We start from the raw sequence: 26,494 nt of genomic DNA, 5'->3' as shown, positions 1-26,494 counted from the left end.
GAGCGAAGTCTCTAATTGGCTGAGCTATTCTACATCTCAGAATGCACCACCACTACTTCCCCAGATCTCGTTTGCCGCTTGACAGCAATAGACGTGGTCTCGACTTGGCTGGGCTAAGTACTCTTTACTGACTAATTTTCTGTCAGAATTTTGCTAATTTTTCAACCAAAAGCTGTTTTAACAGCTACTAAACGCTTTTTGAGGAGTTTGTGTGAGTTTGAAGTTTGTGTGGATTTGTTGTTAGCGTTAGGTTCCCGCTTAAATCAGGGATTTCCTCGCACTCTATTTCAAGCATTTTTTGTCACAAAAATTTTGTTTCTTGGTATTTGTTCCTATTAAACGTCAAGGTTCCGTTTTAATTAGAGGGGCCTTGCCCTCGTGCTCTCTGAGCTGTGTTACAGTTTTAGCCTATCCTGTTTAAATTAGAGGGATTTGGCATCTCTGTGTGGTAGTGTTTCTGATTTTTGGTTGTGTGTATTTGTAGTGATGTCGAAGTAACATAGGCCTTCGGGGTTTAAAAAATGTACCAAGTGTGGGTACAAGATGTCAATCACAGATGATCACTCTCTATGTGTTTATTGCTTAGGCCCTAAGCACCTTCAAGAGTCGTGCAGTGTATGCCACGCTTTTTCTTCTCGTGTCCTCCAAGAGAGGAAAAACAAATTGATATTGAAGGGGCTTATCACCCCTTCTTTTGAGGAGGCTTTATCTTCTTCCCCCTCTCCTTCCAGGAAGAAGAAGTCTTCGGCTCCGACCAGTCCGTCGGAGCCGACAGCAAAGAAATCAAGGCAGGCTTCTCCGTCGGCTCCACGGACTTTGGAGCCGAGGTCGGAACGGTTGCCTCGATGCCTCCAGCCTCGACTCCTCTGTCTTCGGAGCCGAGCGCTCGAGCATCGAGAGCCGGGTCACCTTCTCTGGTTCCATTGGTTTCGGAGCCGAGAAAGGTCGCTCGCTCAGACTCTTCTACCTCGGCGCTGAAGTCCCCGTCTGCTCCGAGGGAAATTACTGTGCTGGTGGAATCTCCCTCGGCGCCGATATTACTTGAGACTATTCGGAGCCGGTCCCCTAGTCTTTCGGAACCGGCGGAGAAATCAACTCGGGCCCGATCGGTCTCTTCTCGGTCCTCGAGGATGTCCGATTCGGATATAGACAGGGTGCTTCAAAGGCTGTTCCAGTCCCCAGTTTTCCAAAAGTTAGTCTCGGCTCCAGCCCAGTCGGCTCCGGAGCAGATTGTCCATCCTGTTGTATTGGTTCCTCCTCCAACAGCCTCGGCACTGTTGGAGTCGGTGCTGGTGGAGCCAGTGGAGGTTCTCGGGTCGGCTCCGACCCTTACTCCAACCCCGACCTTTGGGTCGGAGTTCGGTACACGGACCTCCTCGGTCGGCCCCGGGGGTGACGCTTCGGGTCCGATGCTTTCGGTTCCGAGCCTCCCTCTCGGTGCGTCGGCTGCGGGAGTGCCTTCTACTGTTGTGGCCTCGGGGGTCGGACCTTCCCAGGACTCGGGGGGGTCCGGCCTTCAGGGCCATGAGGAGTGCTTTAGCCAAATCTTCCTTGGCTCCCTCCACTATCTCTCCGGCACCTTCCCTTGGCATGGAGACTTGTTCCTTTGTTGTCCCCCTGTCTCAAGACAGCGGAGCCCTGGGGCCTGAGGTCACCCCCATTGGGGATTCCTCCCTTCCTGGGGGTCCTTCCGAGGCTTCTTCGGAGGAACCTCCCAGGAAGAGACAGTGTAAGAGGAAGCATGTCAACTCGCCTGATGAGTCTCTCACCTCGGACACCGACCTCAATGATGCGGAGGTGCCCCCAAGTCGTCCTCGGATGATGTCTCCTTTGTGGACATCTTAGAAATCCTCAAGCAACGAGGTGACTGGCAGTCCAAACCCCCTTCCGCTGAGGAGTCGGTATTCCTCAAGGCCTTCAGGGCTCAGCCTTCCGCCTCCTAGGTGTCTCCGCCCTTCGATGAGCTCCTGGATTTGATCTCTAGAAGGGCGTGGGAGCACCCGGATTCTGTGGAACCGGTGCCAGCTCGCCCGAATAAATTTCTGTCAGCACCCCCTGAAAAGGAATTCTTATCCAAAGGTGTGGCCGTAGATGCTGTGGTGGTGGCATCTGCTACCCAGCAAGATGTGGCAGAGGCTTCGACGTCCGTCCATCCTCCTAATAAAGAGTCCAGGAGTATGGATTGGTACGGGAAGCGCACCCTTACTTCAACAGCCTTTACTTTAAGGTCTCTGAATTACCTGACGCACTTCACCAGACTTCAGAGGGATCTGGTCAAGGAACTTTCAGATACCCTCTCTGGTAACCTACCTGAGCAGTTGGCCCAGATGGTTAGCTCTCAGTTGGCTACTCTATCATCAATATCGAACTCGTCCATGAGGCTCATTTCATATGCGGCCGAAGGGGCGAGCAGACCGGCGGGTACAGGTGTTGTTCTACGGAGACAAGCCTGGCTCCGCCTGTGTCATTTTGCGGAGGCCTTCAAGTCTTCCTTTGCCGACGCTCCCTTTGATGGGTCCTCATTTTTTGGACCCAAGGTAAAGGACACCTTGACCCACTGTGAACAAGAGGGTAAGACTTTGACTGCCGTAGGGGCACGGTTTTCCACTCCCTTCCGGCCTTATCCCAAGGCTAGAAGAGGGGGGAAAATGTGGTTCTGCAAATCTCAGAAGACTTACCCCTCACAGCAGGATGATCCCCCTTCTAGAGGCAGAGGGGGGGGGGATTTTTCAGGATGACGCCGTCCCAGAGGCGGCAGAGGCCCCCGCAACACTGGAGACCGCGAGTCCTTTCGTGGCTCCTCAACCTTCCAGCATCCCTGAAGGATTGCCCAACTGCGCCGCTCCGGAGCCAGTCTGGGGTCGTTTTTCGAGGCACCTAAAGGCCTGGGAGAATATCACTCAGGACCGATGGGTGCTCCGGATCATTGCCGGAGGTTACAACATCCCCTTTTCTCAGCCCCCCCCTCCCCACCATCCCGGAAAATCCCGGACCCACCACCCAGTCAACGGGAGCTCGCAGCCATCGAAATTTCAAAGCTGCTTCAAAAAGGAATCATCCAACCGGTCCCCGAAGACCAGACCGGATTAGGGACTTACTCAAGATTCTTTTTGGTGCCAAAAAAGACCGGGGACATGAGGCCCATCTTGGATCTCAGCAAACTCAACCGTTCTGTCAAGAAGTCCAAGTTCCGGATGGTCATCTTACAATCCATTCTCCCGCTGCTGGAGGAAGGTGTTTGGATGTGCTCCATAGATCTCAAAGACGCCTATTATCATATCCTGATAGATCAGGCATCCAGGAGACACTTGCGCTTCAGCCTGGGAGACAGTCATTTCCAGTTCCGCGCACTGCCCTTTGGTCTCACCACAGCCCCCAGGGTGTTCACCAAATGTTTGGCGGTGGTGACTGCTCACCTGAGAAGTCTAGGATTCCAGGTGTTTCCATACCTAGACGACTGGCTCCTAACTGCCACTTCCAGGCGTCTACTCTTACAGAACCTAGCAGCCACTATATCTCTAGGCAACTCCCTAGGAATCACCTTCAATTGGGAAAAATCTCTGTTGCTGCCATCTCAGCGCAAACGATTTATCGGAGTAGAGATAGACTCAAAGCAAATGCAGGTCTATCTTCCTACAGAGAGGATACAAATATTACAATCTCAAGTCCGAGCATTGCTCTTCAAACGCCGAGCCCCAGCCAGGATGGCCCTACAACTGTTAGGTTCCATGTCAGCTACCGTTCTCCTACTTCCCTTAGCAAGATTGCATATGAGGATTCTCCAGTGGCTCCTGTCAGTCCAGTGGTTGTATCAGGATCTCCCTCTCAGTCACCTCATTATGATCACGGAGACGTGCAAACAGGACCTCCGTTGGTGGCTTCTTTCCTCCAACCTGGATCAAGGGCGACCCTTCGTTCCTCCACCACCAGTGGCCACTTTGACTATGGACGCCTCCCAGACGGGGTGGGGGGGACATTACCTGGGCAGGTCAGTCCAAGGCAAGTGGCACCCCGACGAGAGTTCCCTCCACATCAACATACTGGAAATGAGGGCGGTGCTTCTATCGCTACAAGCACTACACAGTTACCTCCCCCAGGGCATGATTGCCGTTCAGTCCGACAACATGTCAGTAGTCTGGTACCTGAACAAGCAGGGAGAGACCAGGTCCTACCCCCTTTGCAGAGAGGCCATGAAAGTATGGGATTGGGCTATTGCAACCAACCGTTTCTTGGTAGCAACACGCATTCCGGGGAGATCCAATGTGATAGCCGACAGACTGAGCAGAACTATTCTCTCCCCGCACGAGTGGTCTCTGAATGACAGAGTGGCAACTCAGATCTTCAGAAGATGGGGAACTCCTTGTTGCGACCTCTTTGCAACTCCTCTCAACACGAAATGTCTACAGTTCTTCTCTCTCACCCCAGTTCCGGGGGGGATTCCCAAGGACGCCCTAGTCCAAGCTTGGCCCACCGGCCTACTGTACGCCTTTCCACCGGTTCCCCTTCTTCCCAGGGTGATCCAGAAGGCGATTCACTTGCAGTGCAAGATGATTTTAGTTGCCCCATACTGGCCTCGTCAAGTCTGGCTGCCCTTCCTTCGGAAATACGCACTGGACGGTCCATGGTTCCTGGACCAGATTCCAGACCTCTTGATCCACCAGTCGGGACAGCTTCATCAGTCCCTTCACTCGTTGAGGTTAACAGCTTGGCTCCTCCACTTCCGACCATAGTCAGGAACCAGGTTTTGGACTCGGAAGTCATACATATCTTGTCCTCGGCCCACAAGAATTTGACTAAAAAAATGTATAACAGCAAATGGAAGAGATTCGCCATTTGGGCCCAACTCCGGGGGTTAGATCCCATTACTGCCCCGGTGTCAGAAGTTTTGAAATTTTTAGCTTCCTTATTCAATCAAGGTTCTTTGGTCTCTACCATTAAGGTTCAAGTGGCATCTATTTCTAATTTTCATGAAAGTATAGATCCACCTTTGATGAGCAATAAGTTGTGTAAAGCCTTCATGAGAGGTGCTGGGCTGCTACGACCTCCGATTTCTCATCCCGCTCCACCGTGGGATCTTAATTTCGTTTTAGGTGCTTTGACCTCTTCCCCCTTCGAACCGGCAGCAACTTGTGACTTGAAATTTCTTTCTTGGAAGACAGCTTTTTTGGTGGCAATTACATCAGCCAGAAGAGTTTTGGAACTTCAAGCCCTATGTGTCAAACCACCGTACCTGGTTTTTCACAAGGATAGAGTATCCCTCAGGCCTAATCCATCATTTGTTCCCAAAGTTTGTTCTAATTTTTGTCTTCAGCAGTCATTGGAACTCCCAGTTTTCTTCCCAAATTACTCAGACAGAGCGGAATACATCTTCCATTCATTGGATGTTCACAGGCAATTGCGTTTCTACCTAGATAGGACGCACCAAACATGGAAAACAGATCAGTTGTTTGTGTCCTTTTCGGACAATAAATTGGGCAAAGCCGTCACGAAGGTCACTATTGCCAAGTGGATCAGAGACTGTATCAGTCATACTTACCTTCTTTCTAATAGAGAGCTTACAACCACTGTGAAAGCTCATTCTACAAGGGCTATGGCTACTTCGACAGCCTTTCATTCCAAGCTTGCCATTAGTGACATTTGTGCTGCGGCTACCTGGTCTTCCCCTCACACCTTCATTTCTCATTACAAATTGGATGTGGCATCTCGGGGGCGAGCTTCCTTCGGTTCCACAGTTGTGTCCTGGATCAACTTATCCACACCCCCACCAGGGGCAACAATATCCTAGACCTAGTCATTACCAACATGACTGACCGGTGTTCCACACCTAAAGGCAACTCTTCGTTGGTCAGATCCAACCATAAGCTAATCACCCTAGATATCCACATCCCGCCCTCACCTCCCATTAAGGAAACCATGGTAAAAAATTTCTCCAAAGCCAACTTCATGCTTCTCAAGACAGAAATGGCGAACTTCATGACACCCATGCAAATGGACAATACAGTTACGACTGCTGAATCCTACACAAATGCACTCTATAAGCACTTGCACGTGTGCATGGATCATGCTATCCCAAACAGAACCAGGACATTATCCTTCAAAGAAAAGAAGCCAATCTAGTGGTCCCCTACCATAAACAAACTCTACAACAGAAGGAAGAAACTGTTGCAAAAGAGAGTAAAATCCCATGAGTGGAGGAGCTCCCTGGTCAGCCTTCAGTAAGAAGCTAAGGACAACCACAAAGCATTCTATAGCTATGTCAAGAATCTCAATGGCAACAACCCAGATCTGCTCTGAGTTATGGCAGAATGGCACGAAAATTACAGAACCAACTGATATTGCCAGCATCCTGGCAGATAGGTTCAGTGCTAACGTTACCCCTCTCTCACCCCCTAAAGGGCCCATATCTATACAGGAAGAATGCAGAGTCCCAGTAATCACAACTATGCAGGTAAAAGCTGCACTGTCTAAAGCAAAAAACACAGCATCCATGGCACCGGACAACATCCCAGGCTGCGTTTTACACAAACTTCAGAACGAACTGGTTCCGCACCTAAGCACCATGTTCAATCATAGCCTCACATCAGCCTTTGTGGCCACTGAATGGCGCACAGCAACAGTTATCCCACTTCACAAAGTGGAGCCACCACTGATCCTGGGAATTATCACCCTATTAGCGTGACGAGCCTGGTCTGTAAGGCTATGGAACGTATCATCATGGAACTCATAAACAAAGACTTTGGTAACCTTCATACTCTGGACCCCACCCATTTCGGGTTTGTGAAAGGCAGATCATGCCTCCTGAACCTGATCGACTTCTTTGAGGCAGTCACCAAAGCTGTAGACGAGGTAAGGTGGTTCACACAGCCTGTTTTGACCTCGCCAAGACGTTCGATACCATCCCCCATTCTGGAATTATAGCTAAACTCACTAAACTAGGTATAAATCCATACGTCACAAGATGGGTTGCCAACTGGCTCACTGACAGAACCCACAGTGTAAAAGTTGCAGACTCCAAATCTGACTTCAAACCAGTGACGAGTGGAGTACCACAGGGTTCAGTCCTGGGACCTCTCCTGTTTGGTATCTACTTCTCTGAAGTACAGGCTAACACAGAAGGCCTTTGGCTAACTAAGTTCGCAGTTGACTGCAAACTAGAAGCCATAGTTGAGTCCCCAAATGATGTGGTGGACATCCTACAGAAAAACCTCACTGAGACAGATGCCTTGTGTCAGAGCCATGGCCTCAAGCTCAATGCCAAAAAGTGCATTGTCATCCCATTTGGTAAAAACTCTGTACCCATGAACTACCACATAGGTGTCAGTCTACTTGGCGCTGAATATGTGATGAGACCTTGGGACCCAGGTGGACAGTAGTCTCTCCTTTGATAGTCACATCGCCACAGTAGTCAGGAAATCCTTCTACGTGTCGCACCTTATCACAAAAGGGTTCTGATCCTGGAAAAAAGAGGTCATTGTTCCCCTCTACTCGACACTCATTAGACCAATTATAGAGTACAACACCCCTTTTGGAATGTACCTCAGAAGACATCTGCAGCAGCTGGAAAGGCCATTAAAGTACCTCACAATGAGAATTACTGGCCTCAAACAGGTGCCATACACTGACCGTCTCAAAAAACTCCAGCTTTACTCCATAGCATATCGCCTACTCCGAGGTGATCTCTGCCTAACATATAAAGCTATGTCAAACCCAGAGCTGTTGGACATGCTACACCTAAAGAAGTCCCAATCCCTCTGAGCTACACGTTCTAGGGACCTAAACCTTGTCACCGCAATAAACTGGACATGCTGGAGGGATAGATTCCTGTCCCAGAGACGTCATATACTCTGGAACAAGCAACCCATTGATATCAAACAAAGCTCCTCATTTGCACTCTTCAAGAAAAATATTGATGACTGGATGGGAAATAGGAAATGCACCCCAGGGCTCACTTCTGTGGCTCTGCTCGACAGGGTCACAGGAAAATAACTTTCTTGGGTGGCGCAAGCCAGGGAACCTTGTTGGCTAGGATTACTTAGGCCCTTGGGACAGTAGTCTAGTACCTACCTATGAATTGTGTTAGTGGTGCATAGGGACTACACAGTGAATTGTGTTAGTGGTGCATAGGGACTACACAGTGAATAGTGTTAGTGGTGCATAAGGACTACACAATGAATTGTGTGTTAGTGGTTCATAGCCTTAATCTTCTGTGCTAGACCACCAGGCAACAGTTTCCTGTTCTTCCTTTTACTTCCATTACTTTTCCTTGTTAAGCTTTGTGCACATATGTAAACCTTGTTTACTTTTTGACCCCTTTCCCTCCCAAACTACTTTGTCTGTTTTTTTATCCTTAATAGGTTTATAATCTGGATTTAACCTAATGTGCATATATATGATTATGTTTACTGAGTGGTATGTTTGGTTTACACCTTTCAGATGTCTTTTTTTTATGGGTCTTGTGATGTCTGTGTGCCACTTTTATGACACTGTTTGGTGCAGTCTTAGGAAAAGAGACAGGCTGGGACTCAAAAAGGTTACTGTTACTGCTTCTGAAATTCTATTTCGACTCTTAGAAGAGGTGTAGCACTGCGGTGAGTTGTCTTTCTGTATTTCTGGCCATCTGCAAATGCTGACCAGGTGTTCCAGGAGAGCACCATATGGTAATTAGCCATGTGCTCTTCCCTAGAAATGCCTGTAGTAAGGGCTTTAAGCAGCTGATCCATTCTTGAACTGATTGGCTGTATAAATCTGTACTGCTTAGGCCTGTTTCTGAATCCTGGCCTCAGTGTTTTGCATAACTGTAATTAACAGGAAATATTAACCAGGCCGTGTAGGATATATTCTGGTCTTGTTAGTTGTGCTATGATTTTTCTTTGATGTGTATGCCTAATACACATAACTAATTTTACTGCTGGATGAATACTAAGGTTCTACAGTGTTCAAACTGTGATTTAAACATAGGGTGAACTCAGGAATAAATACCCAATGTTCCCTGTTTCATACTTTTCTGCAGGAATACAGCAGAGTAGTTTTGCACCCCACTGTTGAGCATGTGATCATTAGGAGCTAGTTTAAAAATATGATGTGAAATTGTTCAATCTCGCCGTTTGTTCTTACACACGGGTTCGGAGCCGATCCTCGGCTCCGAGTCGGCCGCATCACTAGCTCGCATCTTCGAGAAAGCTCGAGGCACAGTAATATCCCATGATCCTCCGGTGCTAACCCTCAGATCTAGTTTGCCGCTAGCAGCAGATCGCATCGAGAGGCTCGGGCCAGTACAATTTTTACTATTTTTTCTTGTTAAATATGGATAATTTTTTATATTTCTTATAATCTTTATCTTAGCATTTGATAGCTTTATATATATAGTAGTTGTGTGACTAGTTTAGGTAGTTTGTTACCTTAAAATTCTTAGTAAGGGCCTTAGGCCGTTTTTTGTCTGTAATAGAATTTACAGTATTTAAAAGAAAGTTAACTTTTTCTATTTTATTTTTTCTTTCAAAAAAATATATATATATCTTAGTGTGCTGTGGTGTGTTTTTTTACATTTATATATATATATACATATATCTCTTATATTGTAGTTAGAAATTTTTCAATATAGTGCTGTTTTTTTTCCTAGTAAAATGTCAGAAAAGACTAAAAGTGGATTTAAAAGGTGTCAGTGTGGACAGAAGATGTCCATTACTGACAACCATTCATCCTGCGTCTACTGTCTTGGCCCTCTCCACTTGCAGGAAGACTGTTCCATCTGTCATTCCTTTAGTGGGAGGGTCATGCTGGAAAGACACAGGAAGTTGGTGGACAGAGGTTTGATCAAACCTGAGTTTCAAGAGGCCCTGGACAAGGCTGAACAGGTTTCGAAGTCTTCGAAGGGGTCGAAGTCTTCAAGAGTGTCAGAGCCCAAGTCATCGGCTCCGAGCACCTCTTTTCAAATTCAGACACCGGCTCCTATGACTTCGGTGCCGGGTGTCGAGACCTTATCTCTGCACGAGGCTCAGGTCTTGGAGCAGGTATCAGAGGTACCACCGTCTACTATCCTTCGCTCGGTGACGGCTTCGATCCCTTCGACCCATTCTTCGAGGCCACTTTCCGACTCCGATGTGGACCGAGTGGTATAGAAGCTTATGGAGAACTCGGCTTTGTCAAAATTAATCGAGGTTTCGTCCCAGCTGGTTTCGAAACTTGAAGCTATTCCATTTCCCTCGACACTTCCTCCTCCGAGACCCGTCGAGTCATCGGTGTTAGGAGTCGAAGAACCGATGATTGTAGAGCCCTCGGTGCCGAAGCCTCCAGTAGTGCTATCGGCTCCGTTGACCTCAACTCCTTCGGAACCAGCCGGAGAGTCTCGGAGCCAAACATCTTTCCTGGGTTCCGGGGGGGATAGTCGAACCGAGATTTCGGTTCCGACTCTTCCTCTCGGTGCCTCGGCTCAGATCAGTTCGGATCCGTCCTCGGTGTTGGAGCCCGTGGTTCCGATTCCGGAGAAACAACCTCCTTCTTCAGATCGGGTCAGATCTTCGGGTCGGGGCACCGGTGCCTTTGACATCATGAGGAAGGTCTTGTCGGATCAGACACATACTTCATCGGTATCTTTATCTCCTTCCCCAAAAGGTCCGTGTTCTGCTTCTGTGCCTTCGGTACCTACCAAGCGTCGAGACCCAATGCCTCAGAAGTCCCCACAGGGAGACTCTGGTTCCTCAGATGCATCCCCAGAAGCTCCCACTGTGGATGTTCCGAGGAAACGACTGTGCAAGAGGAGGCACATAGATTCCCCACAGGAATCTCTTACATCTGATACTGATTTAGATGAAACAGAAGGGTCCCCACGGTCCACCTCTGAGGATGTCTCTTTTGCAGACATTTTGGAAATCCTGAAGCAAAGAGGGGACTGGCAAACCCTTACCCCTTCTGCGGATGAATCGGTTTTACTGAAGGCATTTGGGACTCAACCTTCTACCTCCTGGGTGACTCCTCCCTTTGACGATCTCATGGATCTAGTAGCTCGGAGGGCTTGGGAAACACCTGATACAGTGGAACCAGTCCCTCGTAAACCCAACAAATACATGACAGCTCTCCAAGATAAAGCCTATCTTACAAAAGGAGTTCCCGTAGACACTATGGTGGCGGCGGCCACTAAGAAAGAGATGTCTGAATCATCTTCCTCTGTCCATCCTCCTAATAAGGATTCTAGGACAATGGACAGATATGGGAAGCGCATATTTAGTTCGGCGACTTTTTCCATCCGATCTCTCAGCTACCTTACGCATTTCACGCGTTTACAAAGAGATCTCATTAAGGAATTAGGAGATACTCTTCCGGGACACACAGATGCTGCTGTCGCCGAGAAAGTGACAGCGCAACTTAACACCCTATATTCCATAGTCAACTCGTCCATGAGGCTGATTTCATACGCAGCCGAAGGATCGAGTAGAGCGGCAGCTTCAGCGATTGCCCTGAGAAGACAATCCTGGTTGCGCTTATGCTCCTTTGTGGAAGTCTTTAAGTCTTCCTTTGCCAATGCCCCCTTTGATGGTGCCTCCCTGTTTGGGCCCAAAGTAAAGGAGACTCTCACGAGGTGTGAACAAGAGGGGAAGACCCTGTCTGCCATAGGGGTCCATTTTTCTGTTCCATCTAGACCCTACCCTAAAGGGCAACGAGGAGGAAAGATGTGGTTCCGAAAGTCTCAGGGATCTTTTCAACACACCCAAAGTGACGCCCCCTCCAGAGGCAGAGGAGGGGGAAGAAACAGAAGACGCCACCCAGCCGGCAGAGGGGGTCCGCAAAATCAGGGTGACAGAGAGACCTTCTCTGGAAAACCCTTCCAGCACTCCTGAGTGCAGGCCCGGCTGTCCTACTCTGGAGGCAGTCAGGGGTCGCTTGGCTGTATACCCAGAGGCCTGGCTAAATCTTACATCAGATTACTGGGTAAAAAGCATAGTTACCAGAGGCTACAACATTCCCTTCATAAAAATACCACCAAACTCCAAAAAACACCCAGATGTTCCACCCAGTCTCATAGACCAAGCAACCATAGAGATAAGAAGGTTGCTCAAAAACAGAGTCATCCAACCAGTCCCAGCGGACCAAATAGGATCCGGAACTTACTCAAGGTTCTTTTTAGTTCCAAAGAAAACAGGGGACTGGAGGCCAATTTTAGACCTCAGCAAGTTAAATACCTTTGTGAAAAAGGAAAAGTTCCGGATGGTCACGCTTCAGTCAATCCTCCCTTTTCTGCAAAAGGGCGACTGGATGTGCTCTATAGATCTCAAAGATGCATACTACCATATCAAAATGGCCAGGGCGTCCAGAGATCACTTGCCCTTCCAGCTGGGAGCCAGTCATTTCCAGTTTCGCGCTCTGCCCTTTGGTCTCACCTCAGCCCCCAGGGTGTTCACCAAATGCATGGCAGTAGTAGCGTCTCACTTGAGATGAAAGGGATTCCGGGTGTTTCCTTATCTAGACGACTGGCTCCTTTCCGCCACCACCAAGTGTCATCTTCTACAAGCCAGGGACTACACCATCAGTCTTTGCTCTTCACTAGGCATAACGATGAATTTTGGAAAATCTGTCTTATCGCCGTCACAGCGTATCTTATTTATAGAAGCACAGCTAGACACTTCCCTGGCTCAAGTTACTCTCCCCCCATCAAGAGTGTCAGACCTAAGGCACCAAATTTCGCTCCTTCTTCACAACAACAGAGTCTCTGCACGACAAGTATTAAGAGTGCTAGGCTTGATGGCAGCATCCCTTTTTGTAGTTCCTTTAGGCAGGATGCACATGAGGATCTTTCAATGGATGCTATTCGCCCAGTGGTCGTATCTACAACTTCCACTGTCTCACGAAATCTTGATCACGAATTATTGCAAGAAGGATCTCTTGTGGTGGATACACAGTCAAGAGCTAACACTAGGACGACCCTTTGTATTACCCAGTCCGGTAGCAACTCTAACCACGGACGCTTCCCTGATAGGGTGGGGGGGATTCTTTCAGGGACAAACAGTCCAAGGTCAGTGGTCCAACATGGAGTACAATCTGCACATCAATGTTCTAGAGATGAGGGCAGTGTTTCTAGCGTTGCAACACTTTCACAAGTCCTTACCTCGGGGAACAGTGACAGTTCAGACAGACAACATGTCAGTGGTCTGGTACATAAACAAGCAAGGGGGAACCAGATCTTACCCGTTATACAGAGAGGCCCTCAGAATTTGGCAATGGGCAAAGTCCACTGGACACTTTCTGATAGCAACGCACATCCGGGGACTTCCAACGTAATCGCGGAGAGGTTGAGCAGAGCCATCCTGTTCCCTCACGAGTGGTCCCTCAAACCTCAAGTGGCGGAAGAGATCTTCCGCAGATGGGGCCAGCCTTGCTGCGATCTGTTTGCATCCCCTTTGAATGCCAAATGCAGAAGCTATTTTGCCCTGTTACCCCCCCCCCCAGGGGGTGTCCCCAGGGACGCACTGGTATACGATTGGCCCCCGGGTCTCCTTTATGCTTTTCCTCCTGTTCCACTAATTCCCAGGTTTTTGCAGAAAGCCAGATGTCTGGACAGGACCATAATACTGATAGCCCCATTCTGGCCTCGACAAATCTGGTTTCCCTTCCTTCAATCCCATCAAGTGGAGGAACCATGGATTCTGGACCCGGAGCCAGATCTGTTAACACACTCGTCAGGAGTTCCTCACACCTTCCTCAAGTCCCTCAAACTGACAGCTTGGCTGCTCCGCTTCCCATCTTAGCCAGGTCGGAGTTACTATCTCCTGCAGTACAACAAATTATTCTCACAAACCATCTACAAGAAAATTGTACATCAGCAAATGGAACCGTTTTGCGCACTGGGCCTCCAAACAAGGTATAGATCCATTCGGGGCCCCAGTACACAAGATACTAGATTTCCTTTCCTCACTTTTTCAAGAAGGAGCATCAACATCCACTATAAGGGTTCAACTGGCCGCTATATCCAATTTTCATATTGGCCGTAAGGATGGTTCTCTTATGTCCCACAGGCTTTGTAAAGCCTTCATGAAAGGTACTTTTCATCTCCGTCCCCCTTTTCGTAATTCAATAGCACCTTGGAATCTTAATCTCATGCTGTCACAACTCATGTTGCCCACTTTTGAACCAGCAACCACAACTCCGTTAAAATTGCTTTCGTGGAAAACACTTTTCCTGGCTGCCATCACTTCAGCCAGAAGAGTTTCAGAGTTACAGGCTCTATCTATCCGACCCCCGTACATGATTTTTCATCCGGATAGAGTAACCTTGCGCACCAGTCCATCCTTTCTTCCGAAGGTTTGTTCGGTTCAGAATATCAATCAATCTATTGAACTGCCTACCTTCTTTAAAAATCATTCCAATAAGCTGGAATACACATTGCACAAGTTGGACGTTCACAGACAACTAAGATTTCACTTACATAGGACAAAAGAGTACAGAAAGTCAGATCAACTATTTGTCTCATATGCTGACCAAAGAAAAGGACAGGCAGTAACGAAGGTTACCTTATCCAAATGGCTCTCAGATTGCATAAATTTCGTATATGCTGAATCCAAACAACAACTCCCTTTCAAACCCAGAGCTCATTCTACAAGGGCGATTGCTACCTCTTCAGCCCATACCACTCGTTTGCCTTTAGATACCATTTGTGCAGCGGCAACTTGGGCAAAACCACATACCTTTATCGCCCACTACAAGCTGGACAAGAGCTCCAGGGACAGGGCGACGTTTGATTCCACTGTACTCAGGAATGTTCTCCCTTGAGCCACCCGGGAAAAAGGAGCTAGGGACGCTACCCGTGTGTAAGAACAAACGGCGAGATTGAACAATTTCACATTAAGAAGTTATGTCTTACCCTAACGATCCATGTGAATTGTTCATCTCGCCTTTGTTCTTACATTCCCCCCCCTCCATCCCCCGTCCTACGGTCTGGGAGAACAGTTTTCAACTAGATTCCTTTTCAGCCTTTTCTAGGTATGGTTGACATGTTATTAACATCAGTAATGGCATCTTTTATCCTCTACCTGGTAGTAGGGTTTCAGACAATTGTAGTATTTGTTCATAAGTGTTTTAGACACATTTCTAAGAGGGATTCTTCTGGTATAGCAAACTAGATCTGAGGGTTAGCACCGGAGGATCATGGGATATTACTGTGCCTCAAGCTTTCTCGAATATGCGAGCTAGTGATGCGGCCGACTCGGAGCCGAGGATCGGCTCCGAACCCGTGTGTAAGAACAAAGGCGAGATGAACAATTCACATGGATCGTTATGGTAAGACATAACTTCTTATTTGCTGTCCTTTTTGTCACTGTGGGGGTAATGGCACTCTGCATATTTTCTTTATGAGGGCATGCACACAGTATGTGTGATGTGGTTGGATTATGGTTGCAGTGCTTGCAAGTATGCATGACCCCAGCTTATTATTTTCCTACAGTTCCCCTGCTACTCACATAACTGCCTAAGTTTGTACTGACCTGCACAGTCTCTGGGTATTCCTTATTCTGATTTGTTTTTTGAGATTGAGGAATTTCTAATCCAGGGAACATTTCTTTTATCTAGCAGCTTATGTTTTTGTTTGGTATAGTGTGTAGTGTACAGCCTAGAACAGTGCTGGTGTAATTTGGAGGTGAGTGGTTGGTATAACCAAAATTATGTTGGCTGTGATTACCTCCATTATATCCATTGTTTTTTTCCTGAAAACAACATTTGTCAGACACAATATACTTTCATTTTTCCCTAGCATGCAAACCAGAGTTGTATAGCACCTTTTCTACTCTATATTCTCCTCCCAATCTGAATGTAGAGTTCTGCTGTAACAGTTTAGTCCCACCTCCCTGACACCTAGGCTATTTGAAAACTTTGGTCATACCTCTGTAGGGAAATGTTCTCCATCTGCCTTAGCAGATGAGCTCACAGGTGTGCCGCAAGTTACCCAAGATGCTCATGCTAGGTTCTGTGCTGTGCTTCCTACTACAGGGCAGTTCTCTGTGGCTTTCCATCATACCAAAGTCCTTTCCCCAACCCTCTTGTGATTGTGAATTTGCGTGAGTGTTTGTGCGTATACGTGTTTGATACATGTGCATTTGTGTTGTGCAGTAGTACAGTAAATACTGAAAAGAGTAAAGGCAGTAACCTGCGGTATTGTTACCAAGGTTATACAACATTGATTTATGGTAAAAAACATTAAAAAAAAACAAAACAAAAAAGTTTGTTTTTGTGAAGGGCAGTTACTGTCTATTCTGTCTATCTGGTAAATTTCTTCCAAAGAGTTACAAAGACTGATGTGCACATAACATATCTTGATCTGGCTAAGGCCCTTGAACACCATTCCTCATGCTGGCATCATATAAAATTTTAAATACTTAAAAAAAACAGTCCATGTGTGGCAAACTGGCTGAAAGACAGAACCCACACAGTTCCAGGAACCTCGTCAGAAAGTATGAAACTAACCAGTGGTGTCCCTCATGGCTGAGTGCTGGGACCTCTCCTTTTTGGTATTTACTTCTCAAATCTCCAAGCAGAGAGCCAAGACCTTTGCCTAACAAAGTTTACAGTTGATTGTAAACTGGGTGGTTGTTCAGTCACCCTATGACACCCAAATCCTCCAGCATGATCTTGAACCAGTAAACTTGTAGAGTACTAAAAGTGGGCTCAAACTGAATGCTAAATGTGTGGCATCATCACCTTTGAAGTCAACACCTCCCTGGACAGCACACCTCTACAAAATAAAAACATAGTTAAGAACATAGGTAAGCAGGTTAATAGCTCCCTCTGTTTTGACCATTATGTAACAATGGTTGTCGGGGAATGCTTTTATTTAGCCTAGCTAATTGACAAAGGAATTTCATCATGGTCTAAAGACATAATCATTCCGTTATATTCAACATTGATCAGACTAATTAATGAGTACAGCATACCCTTTGTGATGTGTGTCTCATTAAACATATCGAGCAATTAGAAAGACCCCAAAAGTTCATAAAAAAGATTACAGACTTAAAGCCTCTGATCCAGCAAGAGAGGCTGGAAGCTCAATCCCTTTATTCAGTGCCGTATACAATTTTGAATGGAGATCTTTGGCTTGCTTACAGTACCATTAGAGATCTGATTGTCCTGGATCTCCTTGTTTCTCCACAAGTCCAAAACCTCCACTAGTGCTCGAAAAAGGGACCTATATCTTCACCAACAGGTAAATAAAACATAGTGGAGGGACAAGTTTATAATCCAGTGCCTCCAAAACCTCTGGAATAAACCTCCCCTGCATATTAAGCAGTGCAACTCACTGTCTTCCTTTAAACATAAACTAGATAACTATGTGAGAATCCAAACACTTAGTCCAGGACTGACCTGTATGGCCCTCCTGGAGAAAGTGGGTGTCAGTTGAGGGGAGGGTAATGGCAAGACAAGAATGTTCATGAGACTCAGTGGCACTGGAATATCTATGAATTTGTTGTTGGTAATATCATTTATAGGATTATAGGGTTATAAGTAAGTTTTAGGTTAACTGCCCCTGTGCACCTTTTTAAGCCTAGCCAATTTCCCTAAAAGTTGAGAATCAGAACCTTTACTTTGTGTGTGTGCGTTAAACACCTTAAGCATTAAGCTAGCTCAAGCAGAACCCAGGTATGCTGAGTGGAAGGCAAGAATTCTACCACTGAACCACCATTATAATGGGGCTGATGCCCCCTTATTGTCCATAAACATCAGTTTATTAATGCATTGAAGGACAACTAGTGGGGTTTTGGGGGGCACCAACTTTCCTTCTATGCATCTGTTGCAGTATTCTTTATGTGACGAAGTTGCCTGCCCAGGCAACCCGATATCGGACAGTATAGCAAAGTCTTTTACTACCGAGAAGTGCGCGTAATCTTAAGTAGGATGCTATCAGATGTAGGCCATAAAAGTGACGTATGCACGTGCCATCCTTAGAACTTCTTTGCCCCCAGTCAGATTGCCAGTCCCAGACGTTGCTTTGCTGCCAGAATATTTTTTTTTTCAGTACAAATAAGTGCCCCATTGGGAACCGTTTTTGTGTTTTGCTACTGTTTTCTCTTTGTTGAGGGTTAATGTCCTCCAGGGAAGGGAAGTGTTAGTGTGAAAGGCAGATTCCACACAAAGACAGCCACACCCACTGCCTTTTTTGTCTCGGTCGCCACCACAACCATAAAAACTATTCAATTCATTAATCATTTTACTTGGGGAACCAACGTCTGAAAATTTTAGCAAAAAGCGCAATGGAGAGTCCCTCTGATCCGACAACTGCACCTACTAAGTGGAAGGCCAAAAGACCTAGACGCGAAGTGGAAGCTGCTCCTCTCCCTATGGATGTCTCTCCTGAGGCACATGAAAGCCCTGAGACATGCTCAGTTGCAAATCTGGATTCACAGGTCGAGCCAGTTTTACAAGTCACCTTGGAACCAGATGCAAGCACATCCAGAGAGGCCTGACAGACATTGGCTCATGATGTCCAGGGGGAACCAAAGCTCATCATGTCGGAAGACCCTAGAGGAATCCCTCAGACTAGTGAGGGAGGATGTTGAATCGGATTTGGTAGAGTGTAGGCCTAGGTCTGGTCCTCCCTCTTTATATCAAATGGACACTCGTGCAAAGAAAAAGCAGAAAACTAAACATTATTCATCTCCACAAGACCCACAGAAAGAGTGGCAAAATTTTGCCCAGGGCCTGTTCAAGGCCTTCATGACCTTGAGGCCTACCCAGGCCTGCCTCTCCTCTCCCCTAACCTTCTTCCCCCCAAAAAGGGGTCAGAGCACAAGCCACTTCAGGGAAGATTCTTCCTCTGATGAGGACAGTGGCTCCGTAGCTTACTCCTCTCAAATCCCTTCCCTCTTGGACTACACTTCCCCAGAGGAAGACTTCAATGGGACAGAATCCCCTTTGGAGGAGATTTCCTATGGTGAGATCATCTCAAAGATGAGAGATCGCTTTAAATGGGACAGCTCTCAAATGTCTGAGGTGCAAAAGTGATACTATGACCTTCTTCAGGTGCAGACCCCTAGTCCTTCTTCTGTACCTCTGGATATCCCTGACTTTTTGGATGCCTCTGCCTCCATGTCCCTACATCCTGACTCACAGCCTCCTGCCCCCTAAGAAGCCAGATAGTATAATAAAGTGCCTCAGGACTGTAATTTCCTTTTCAAAACCCCTGTTGCAGACCCCTCAGTGATCTCTGTAGCCCCTGATAAGGCCTCCAGATCTCTTCCTTCCACTTCCCTTCTTCCCTCGGGCAAGGACATTAGGCAACTGCAGAGGCTGAGAAAGAAAAATTTACACGTCAGCCACTTTAGGTTTCAGGGCTCTGAATTACCAGAACTACATGACTAAGTACACCATGGAACTCTTGGCTCAATTGTCCTGGATAGTATCTGGCATGCCAGACTCTGAGAATAAACCATTGACATCTTCCCCTTTTGCTGCATCCTTACAGGTGGCCAGACATTCCATCAAATATAGCTACGATGCAGTTGAGGCTACCTCCAGAGCTGCAGCCTCTTCCTCAGCATTAAGAAGGTTCACCTGCTTGAGGCTTCAGCCCCTTCCTGAGGACATCAAGGTGAAGCTCAGGGAGGCTTCTCTTAACAACACCACTTTATTTGGTAGACCATCTGCTAAACATTTCAAGTCCCTGCAGGAAAAGAACAAAGAGTTCGAAGACCTTACACATATCTTGGTATCTCCAGTACTTAAATTTCATAGAAACTGTCCTGAAAGACAGGTCTTCGTCTGCAGGCAATCCCAGACCCCCCCTCAACACAAACACTCCAAAGGGAGCAAGAAACCCCATCAGTTCTCTGCTTCTTCAGCTGCTTCTCCTGCGGCTAAGCAACCCTTTCCTGATAGAATGGGCTCTTCCTCCTGACTCCTCAGGACTACCTTGTCACACCCCTCTTCCTATGCCTACTCCTATCCCTTTCCACCTGGGAATCCATAACTCAGGACACTTGGGTCCTCAGCATCATCAACATGGATACTTTATGGTTTGGCACACTGTGCCTCCTTTCAGGGGTATCCATCAACCTCCAGAAGACCAGAAACCTCCTTCCCCCGATATTAGAAAACCTGTTAGAACAGAGTACAATACAGCCTGTGCCCTCCACCCAAAAAGGAATGGGATTTTTTTTCCTGCATGTTCCTGGTTCCCAGGAAGGAAAGGCCTTGGAGAACCATCCTAAACCTTTCCTTTCTCAACACCTTTCTAAAAGTGTTTTCCTTCAAAATGCTTACTCATCAGAACCTCTTCCCTCTGATCCTTCCTCATGCCTTCCAAGCATCCATAGACATCAGAGACACTTATTTCCGTATTCCCATTCATCCCAAATTCAGGAAATTTCTGCACTTCTCTGTGGGATCCTGGCACTTTCAATTCTGTGCCTTGCCTTTTGGTCTCCCTACAGCTCCAAGAGTCTTCATAAAATGCCTAGCACCAGTGGTCCCTTTCTGCAGACTCCAAGGCATTCAGATCTTCTGTTACGTGGACGATCTTCTTTTCCAAGCCAGCACCCCGGAGGAATTGAGGAACAACCTCCACTCAGCCATGTCCATTTTGCAACACCTAGGATTCACCATCAAGTTCAACAAATCTACTCTCATTCCATCACAAGATCATGTCTTTCTAAGGTGCAGATTCCAAATAGACAAAATGATCATGTCTCTTCCACCCCAAAAGGCTCAAGGGCTTTATCTAATCTTCTCAGAGACCCTTCTCTTGAAAGACTTGTCTGTAAGACAGTTTCTCATAATCCTAGGACTGATGGCCTTCACCATCCCTATGCTACCCCTGACAAGGCTTCACATGAGGAAATTCTAGTGGTTCCTAAAATCATTGTGGTCTGAACATGCCCACCCACTGGAACTTCCTCTCACACTACCACCATGTTTCAAGGGGGAGCCCCAGTGGTGGATACTACAACTGCCCATAAACCCCAGGACTTCCCATTCGTCCATTGCCTCCAGCTCAGGACCTGTACAAAGATGCTTTGGATACAGTTTGGGGAGCAGCTGTGGGCCCACACATAGTTCAAGGACAATGGACCCAAATTAGTTTATACTTCACAACTGCCACCTAATCTGATTAAATACTGTTTACCATTCATTTTTCCATACTCTTGACTTTCGTATTCTGGATCACAATTCTTTTTATCTCTTTAGGCATACTCAGGTGATTTTTTTTTTTTTTTTTTACTTTTTTTCCACACACTTTGCAGAAAGTTCTAAAAGTTCCCAGTAAAAAGTTAGCGGCTTCAACTTAGATGACTCAGTTCCAGCTAGTGATTTGGAGAAGCCAAACAAAAGAGTGGGATTTAGAGACTGATACTGCCTTGCCTATCTCATGTAAGAGAGGTGGTCCATTTCACAGCACTTATAATACCGTACAGAAGCAGGGTGAGAAACATGAACTAAAGTGGATCAGGAAGGGTGTTTAGTCTGCCAAGTGATTGTTATAGTCAGATTCTGCCAAGTGATTGTTGTAGTCACATTCTGACACACAAGTGGAAGTATACATTCAGCACTGGACCAGTATTACAGATGCCACTTTAGTGTTGCGTACTTCAGGCTACCAAGGGAAAGCAAGTAGAGAGATATAAGAGAAGACTTTCTGGCTGTTGCGCAAGATGATGGTCTACAATCTACAGCTTTGACCTGTTTTACCGGATGTCTCTGGACACTGAGTAGTGGAAGTAACGAATGGCTAATTGGGAATAAGGGCTTAATTATCATGAGAGATGAAGAGACCAGAAAGAGATACAAAAGTTATACAAGCAGTTATTGTATTCCTACAGTATTGTGCACCTTGTAAGAGACTATAGTATGTTGTTTTATATTCACTGTATTTACATCAGTGGCGGGACACTGAAGATTTTGGTACTGTCTAATTCTTGTCACCTCCAGGATACAGATGAGTCTACCTTGAGTGATGGATATTTATTCTTCCCCACGTGGTCTAGTGATGGATATTTATTCTTCCAAACATGGGCTATTTAAGACATTTTTTCTGATGCCAGGTAGACCCATTGTAGTGTATTAAATTTTACTGTTTTCTGCAGGTACACCCTGTACCCCAAGGTGAGGGGTCTGTCCCCATACCCCTGATCTCAGAATGTACTACTTCCAAGTTCGCACCAACTCAGAAGAAAAGGAAAATGATTTCCACTTTTTTAAAGTTCACACATCCTCCATATCAGTATGCATAGAGACTAAAGGTTTGAGCATAGCACCTCTATGAAGTGTGTACAGGGGGCACAGTCCACCTGTAGAAACACGTAGCATACCATTTTTTCATGCATTTATAATGTTTGTCGGGTGGGTTCGAGAGACACTGTGGCTGATATGTCAAGTTTTAGTAAGTTGTGCTTCAGTCACATCAAGTAAACCCATACAGTGGCTTAAGACTTAGCTGTGAAAACACTGTTTTATACTGTTATGACTGCTTTTTAATTAAACCAGTTTCTTTTATGTACAGATGCATGTGTGTGCGCTCGCGCACACATACACACACAATATATTTGTCTGCAAACTTATCTGTATGATATAGTGGCTTTAAGTAGTTAAAATAAAAAAAATAAAGTTATGAATCTGACAGTGAACAGGCACTACAAATGAATGTCATTTTCTTTTCATGCCAGTCTCTCTTCTTTCTTTTTTAGGTGCCTTTATAGGAGAAGCTTGCATACCATTAGATCTATTTAAAAAGCAGCCATCTGGACTCCAGACTTTTGCTCTGAAGGGATGTCCTAACAGGCAGACTGACATTTCTGGATCTCTTTCTGCCGAGGTACTGTATCTCACTAAAACTTGTGGTATAGTTCTTTGCTGTGTTCTTCCACTGATGTGTAGTAATAAGATGCCATCAACTCATCACTGATGGCTTGCTGGTACAGTTGTGTGCTAGTTCAGTCCTTTATTAGAATAGTAGTGTAGTGCATGGAGCGAGGTGGTTACGTTCTGATATTTGGAAACAGAAAAATCAGTTAAGCTCTAGAGTGGGGTGGGACCTGACCATAGCAAATGTTAAACACACCCTGCTTAAGTTGTTAAGGTTGGGTCACATTCTAGGCAGTAAAATATGCCAGTACAGACCGGCAGATGACAATGGCAGAATAAAAGATTTGTTTCGGCCAATGGTCCATTCTGATAATGTGTCATTAACTTCCTCTTATTAAGTTGAAAAGTTACAAGAATAACTCCAATGTTTTCTGGAGGATACAAAGTCTGGACATTCTGCAAAAATCAGGACAGTTGAGAGGCATGGGAGGTGAGTATGAATGTAATGGACAGTGTTGCACTATTTCTGACAGCATTTCCCAAGTCTTTACAGCTTTAAAAGCTATCAAAACAATTAGAATTTTCTTTTTTTTTCTTTTTTACTATAACTTTTAGTACATGGAGCAGTTAATCTCCATGCACTACAAAGAATTGTGATCAGATCACTGATCCTAATCTACAAATGTGTGTCCTCGATATGGATGCCAAGATTCACATCTTGAACTCATAATCCTCTATATTGTAAAGAATAATAGAAGTGTATTATTAATTAGTTAATTATTATTATTATTAATTATTAATTAATTATTAGAATAAAGTGGTTGCTTATCATTCGCTCTTCATTAAATTCTCTGCACTGGAATGGAGAGTCAGTATTTCTTTTAATAAAGACAGCCTGAATATAAATAACTATATTCTTACAGCAAGAGTGCCATATACTTAATTTTACAGTATTATTCTTTATAGGTCAGGTGAAATATGTGCTAAGTCTGTTATGCTGAAGTGTTTGTCAATCAAATCCAACAACTTGTTAGCTGATACCTGAGTGATACATGTGGAATAAAGTCAGCTAAATGCTAAGCACAGCTTTTCCTTATGCCAAAGTACAAGTTCCTCCATACAAAATAATTCTTATAGTGCCACACATAAATGAAACGTTACTTAGCTTTTCTCCATTCTCATGGCATTCCTATGTTATGCAGTCTCACGTCTTGCTTTCTCTTTAGGAATGTAAAGTTCTAGCTTTGTATCTTATTGCCCATTACATTGCAACTTCCTGACTTCTAAAAAACCTGCACAGCGAGGGGTCACTAACCATACCTTATTTCTGGGCCACTAGGCTCATAAAAGAAGTCTTTGCTGGGTCAAACAACATTGAAATCTCTACTCTACTAAGACTAACCAGCTTAGTGGCAGTTGTGAACCACGACTGAGTGGCAAGTGAGGCATGAATGGCAAGAAAGCATAAGGCCTGCGACTCACAGAGTGGGTAAAGTGAAGGAATGTTCACAGTTAAGAAAGTGACTAAAAAATGTACTGACAAAGTGTTTTGATTTTCTCGGAGTATGCAGTAATTCAGGGAACTTCTTTTTTAAGTGAATGGAAAAAACAGTCAGAAACTTAAGGGGATCGGTAACATGCCATTTTATGGAGGGTCAGAGAATACAATTTAGGGTGACAATACTTTAGCTGAAAATAGTATCAAATCAATATGCCAACCTACTCAAGCCATTTTGGGGTAGAGCAAGCCATAAAATAATACAAACTACTTAGAGTAATGCAGAGATATTAGTGCTGCATAGAAATCACTGTAGGATAAAAAGTTTGTGTACACATGCACGTTTTGTTTTTTATATTGACCATAACAGTTATTTATGGTCAGTCTTGCCATATGTTAACCCTTTTATTCTAACAGTGGAAAGACATGGACACGTGAATAAATGGCATAAAGTTTGAAGAGGCAGTTTATGGTGGTTAATACAATTGCAGTTATGTCTATGTAGTGAAGGTGGTTGGCGGCTGAAACATCATACCTGTAGATGTGATTGTTGCTAGTGTAGGTTGTACAGATGCTAGTATGTGTAGATGATTCAACGGGACATGAGATAGCTATGTAACAGAATGATGAGACAGCTGAAGTGAAGCTAACAGTTATAAGACTAGAAGAGCACAGGAGAAAAGACAAGCTATCCTAGATGGTCTAAGGTAGTGGTTATTTGCTAGTATTATTTTGTGCAGATTTGTATGCTGAAATGTACTCTTGAAGAATTCTGATAAACATTGTAATGCACACATTGTCATGTCAAGGTCTGTGCTGTTTCAAAAAGTACATTAGTTAAGAGAGTAGAGTGTTTATTGGGCAAACAGATTTTCTGTGCTGTAAAGGTACTGAAATGAGAAGTTATTTATTTTATTAATCTGGTAATAGGAGTTACTGAAATGAGCCAGTTTCAAATTACATTTTATAGTAGGCTGAAATAAAAGATACAGCTGTCATAACTGTTTTCATTCTAGAAAGAAACTTAGCACTGTAGCAAGTATTTGCAATCAGAACTAAGTGACAGACTGGTGATGATGAGTTGAAACTGGAAGAAAAATTGTTATATGGTAATCCAAGCAAATATTCAGGCATATTAATGCAGATGGGTTACATGGAGTTAAAAATACAGAAAAAAGAGAGTTCTACTGTGGGCCGTGCTATAGACACATATAATCCAACCCTCTGTGCACTGTGTCTGATATGCTGCTGATGGAGCATGATTGGCATGGTTCAGTGTAATTTGCGTGTAGGAACACTGTTCACAGGGATGTACAAAGCACTCCTGGTGTAGTTCTGTTCCTCATGTGAACAGAATAAAACCTCCAAGTCAGTGTTATACAGGCATGGAGTTCTAATCACAGCACAGGCAACCTGGGTTAAATATCCATAGTAAAGGTTCTCTGCTACTTGTTGACCAACTGGACATTTTGTCATCATGCAGAAACATGATTTTGGTACATTTCATTTATTCATTCTGTTTGTCTTGCATTAAGAAACCTCTTTTACACTAATCTGCTTTACCAGTGGACTTCCAGCCACCATTATTTTTTTTGTGTTGCCTGCTCCTTTGGTTCATGCAGCTAAAATGTTGAAGTAGAAGCTGTAGAGATAATCGTGTTACTCAGCAGAGGGATAACTGAGAGTGGGCAGATGTACTGTCTCCTGTCCTTCAGCTGGCGGAAAATGGAAGACTATTAAACCCCCCCCCCCCTCGGAATAGTTAACCACCTGCCTAACATATAAGCAGAGGCAGGTATTCATGTAGTTGTGTTTCCTTTTACTACCTCTGGCATGAATAGTTGTGACTTGTAGTAGAGTCAGTCATTGTGCATATCAGTGGCACTTGGATCATTACCACATTATGATAATGAAAGATTTAGTGTTGTGTGAGCTCCCACTGGCACATGACATTGTGTCAACAGGACAGGGTACTGTGTGATAGCAAGTTTGCCACTGAAGGTGGCTCCATTGTTGGAAAGGAATTTCTTGAAATGCAACAGTGAAATTAAGGTTTTTTTTTTTTTGAAGGAGGGGGTGATGCTGGTATTTACGCAGTACTGTATGCTATGCAACTTGCTTGCAAATGGAATTCACAGCACCAGTGTGCATTCTACCTCTACTGCCCAATTTATGCTGCCAGGGAAAGCTGGTACTTCCACAATGCTGCCTTTGTGAATAGTA

General features: G+C 45.3%; 1 protein-coding gene across 2 annotated transcripts in view; it reads left to right on the top strand.

The window, feature by feature from the left end:
- The window catches only part of C2CD2 (C2 calcium dependent domain containing 2), a 1,081,249-nt gene that overhangs the window by 771,705 nt on the left and 283,050 nt on the right, over positions 1-26,494 (top strand). For both annotated transcript variants that reach the window (XM_044071129.1, XM_044071130.1), the window contains one exon: positions 22,656-22,783. In XM_044071129.1, the coding sequence (XP_043927064.1) occupies positions 22,656-22,783 (128 nt within the window). The remainder of the gene's footprint in view (positions 1-22,655; positions 22,784-26,494) is intronic.

This window comes from Protopterus annectens, chromosome 5.part0 (genome assembly GCF_019279795.1).
Source record: "Protopterus annectens isolate FY-2018-M chromosome 5.part0, PAN1.0, whole genome shotgun sequence".
NCBI lineage: Eukaryota > Metazoa > Chordata > Ceratodontiformes > Protopteridae > Protopterus > Protopterus annectens.
Note: the sequence above shows the minus strand (reverse complement) of the source record. Positions and strands in the feature narration are given on the sequence as shown.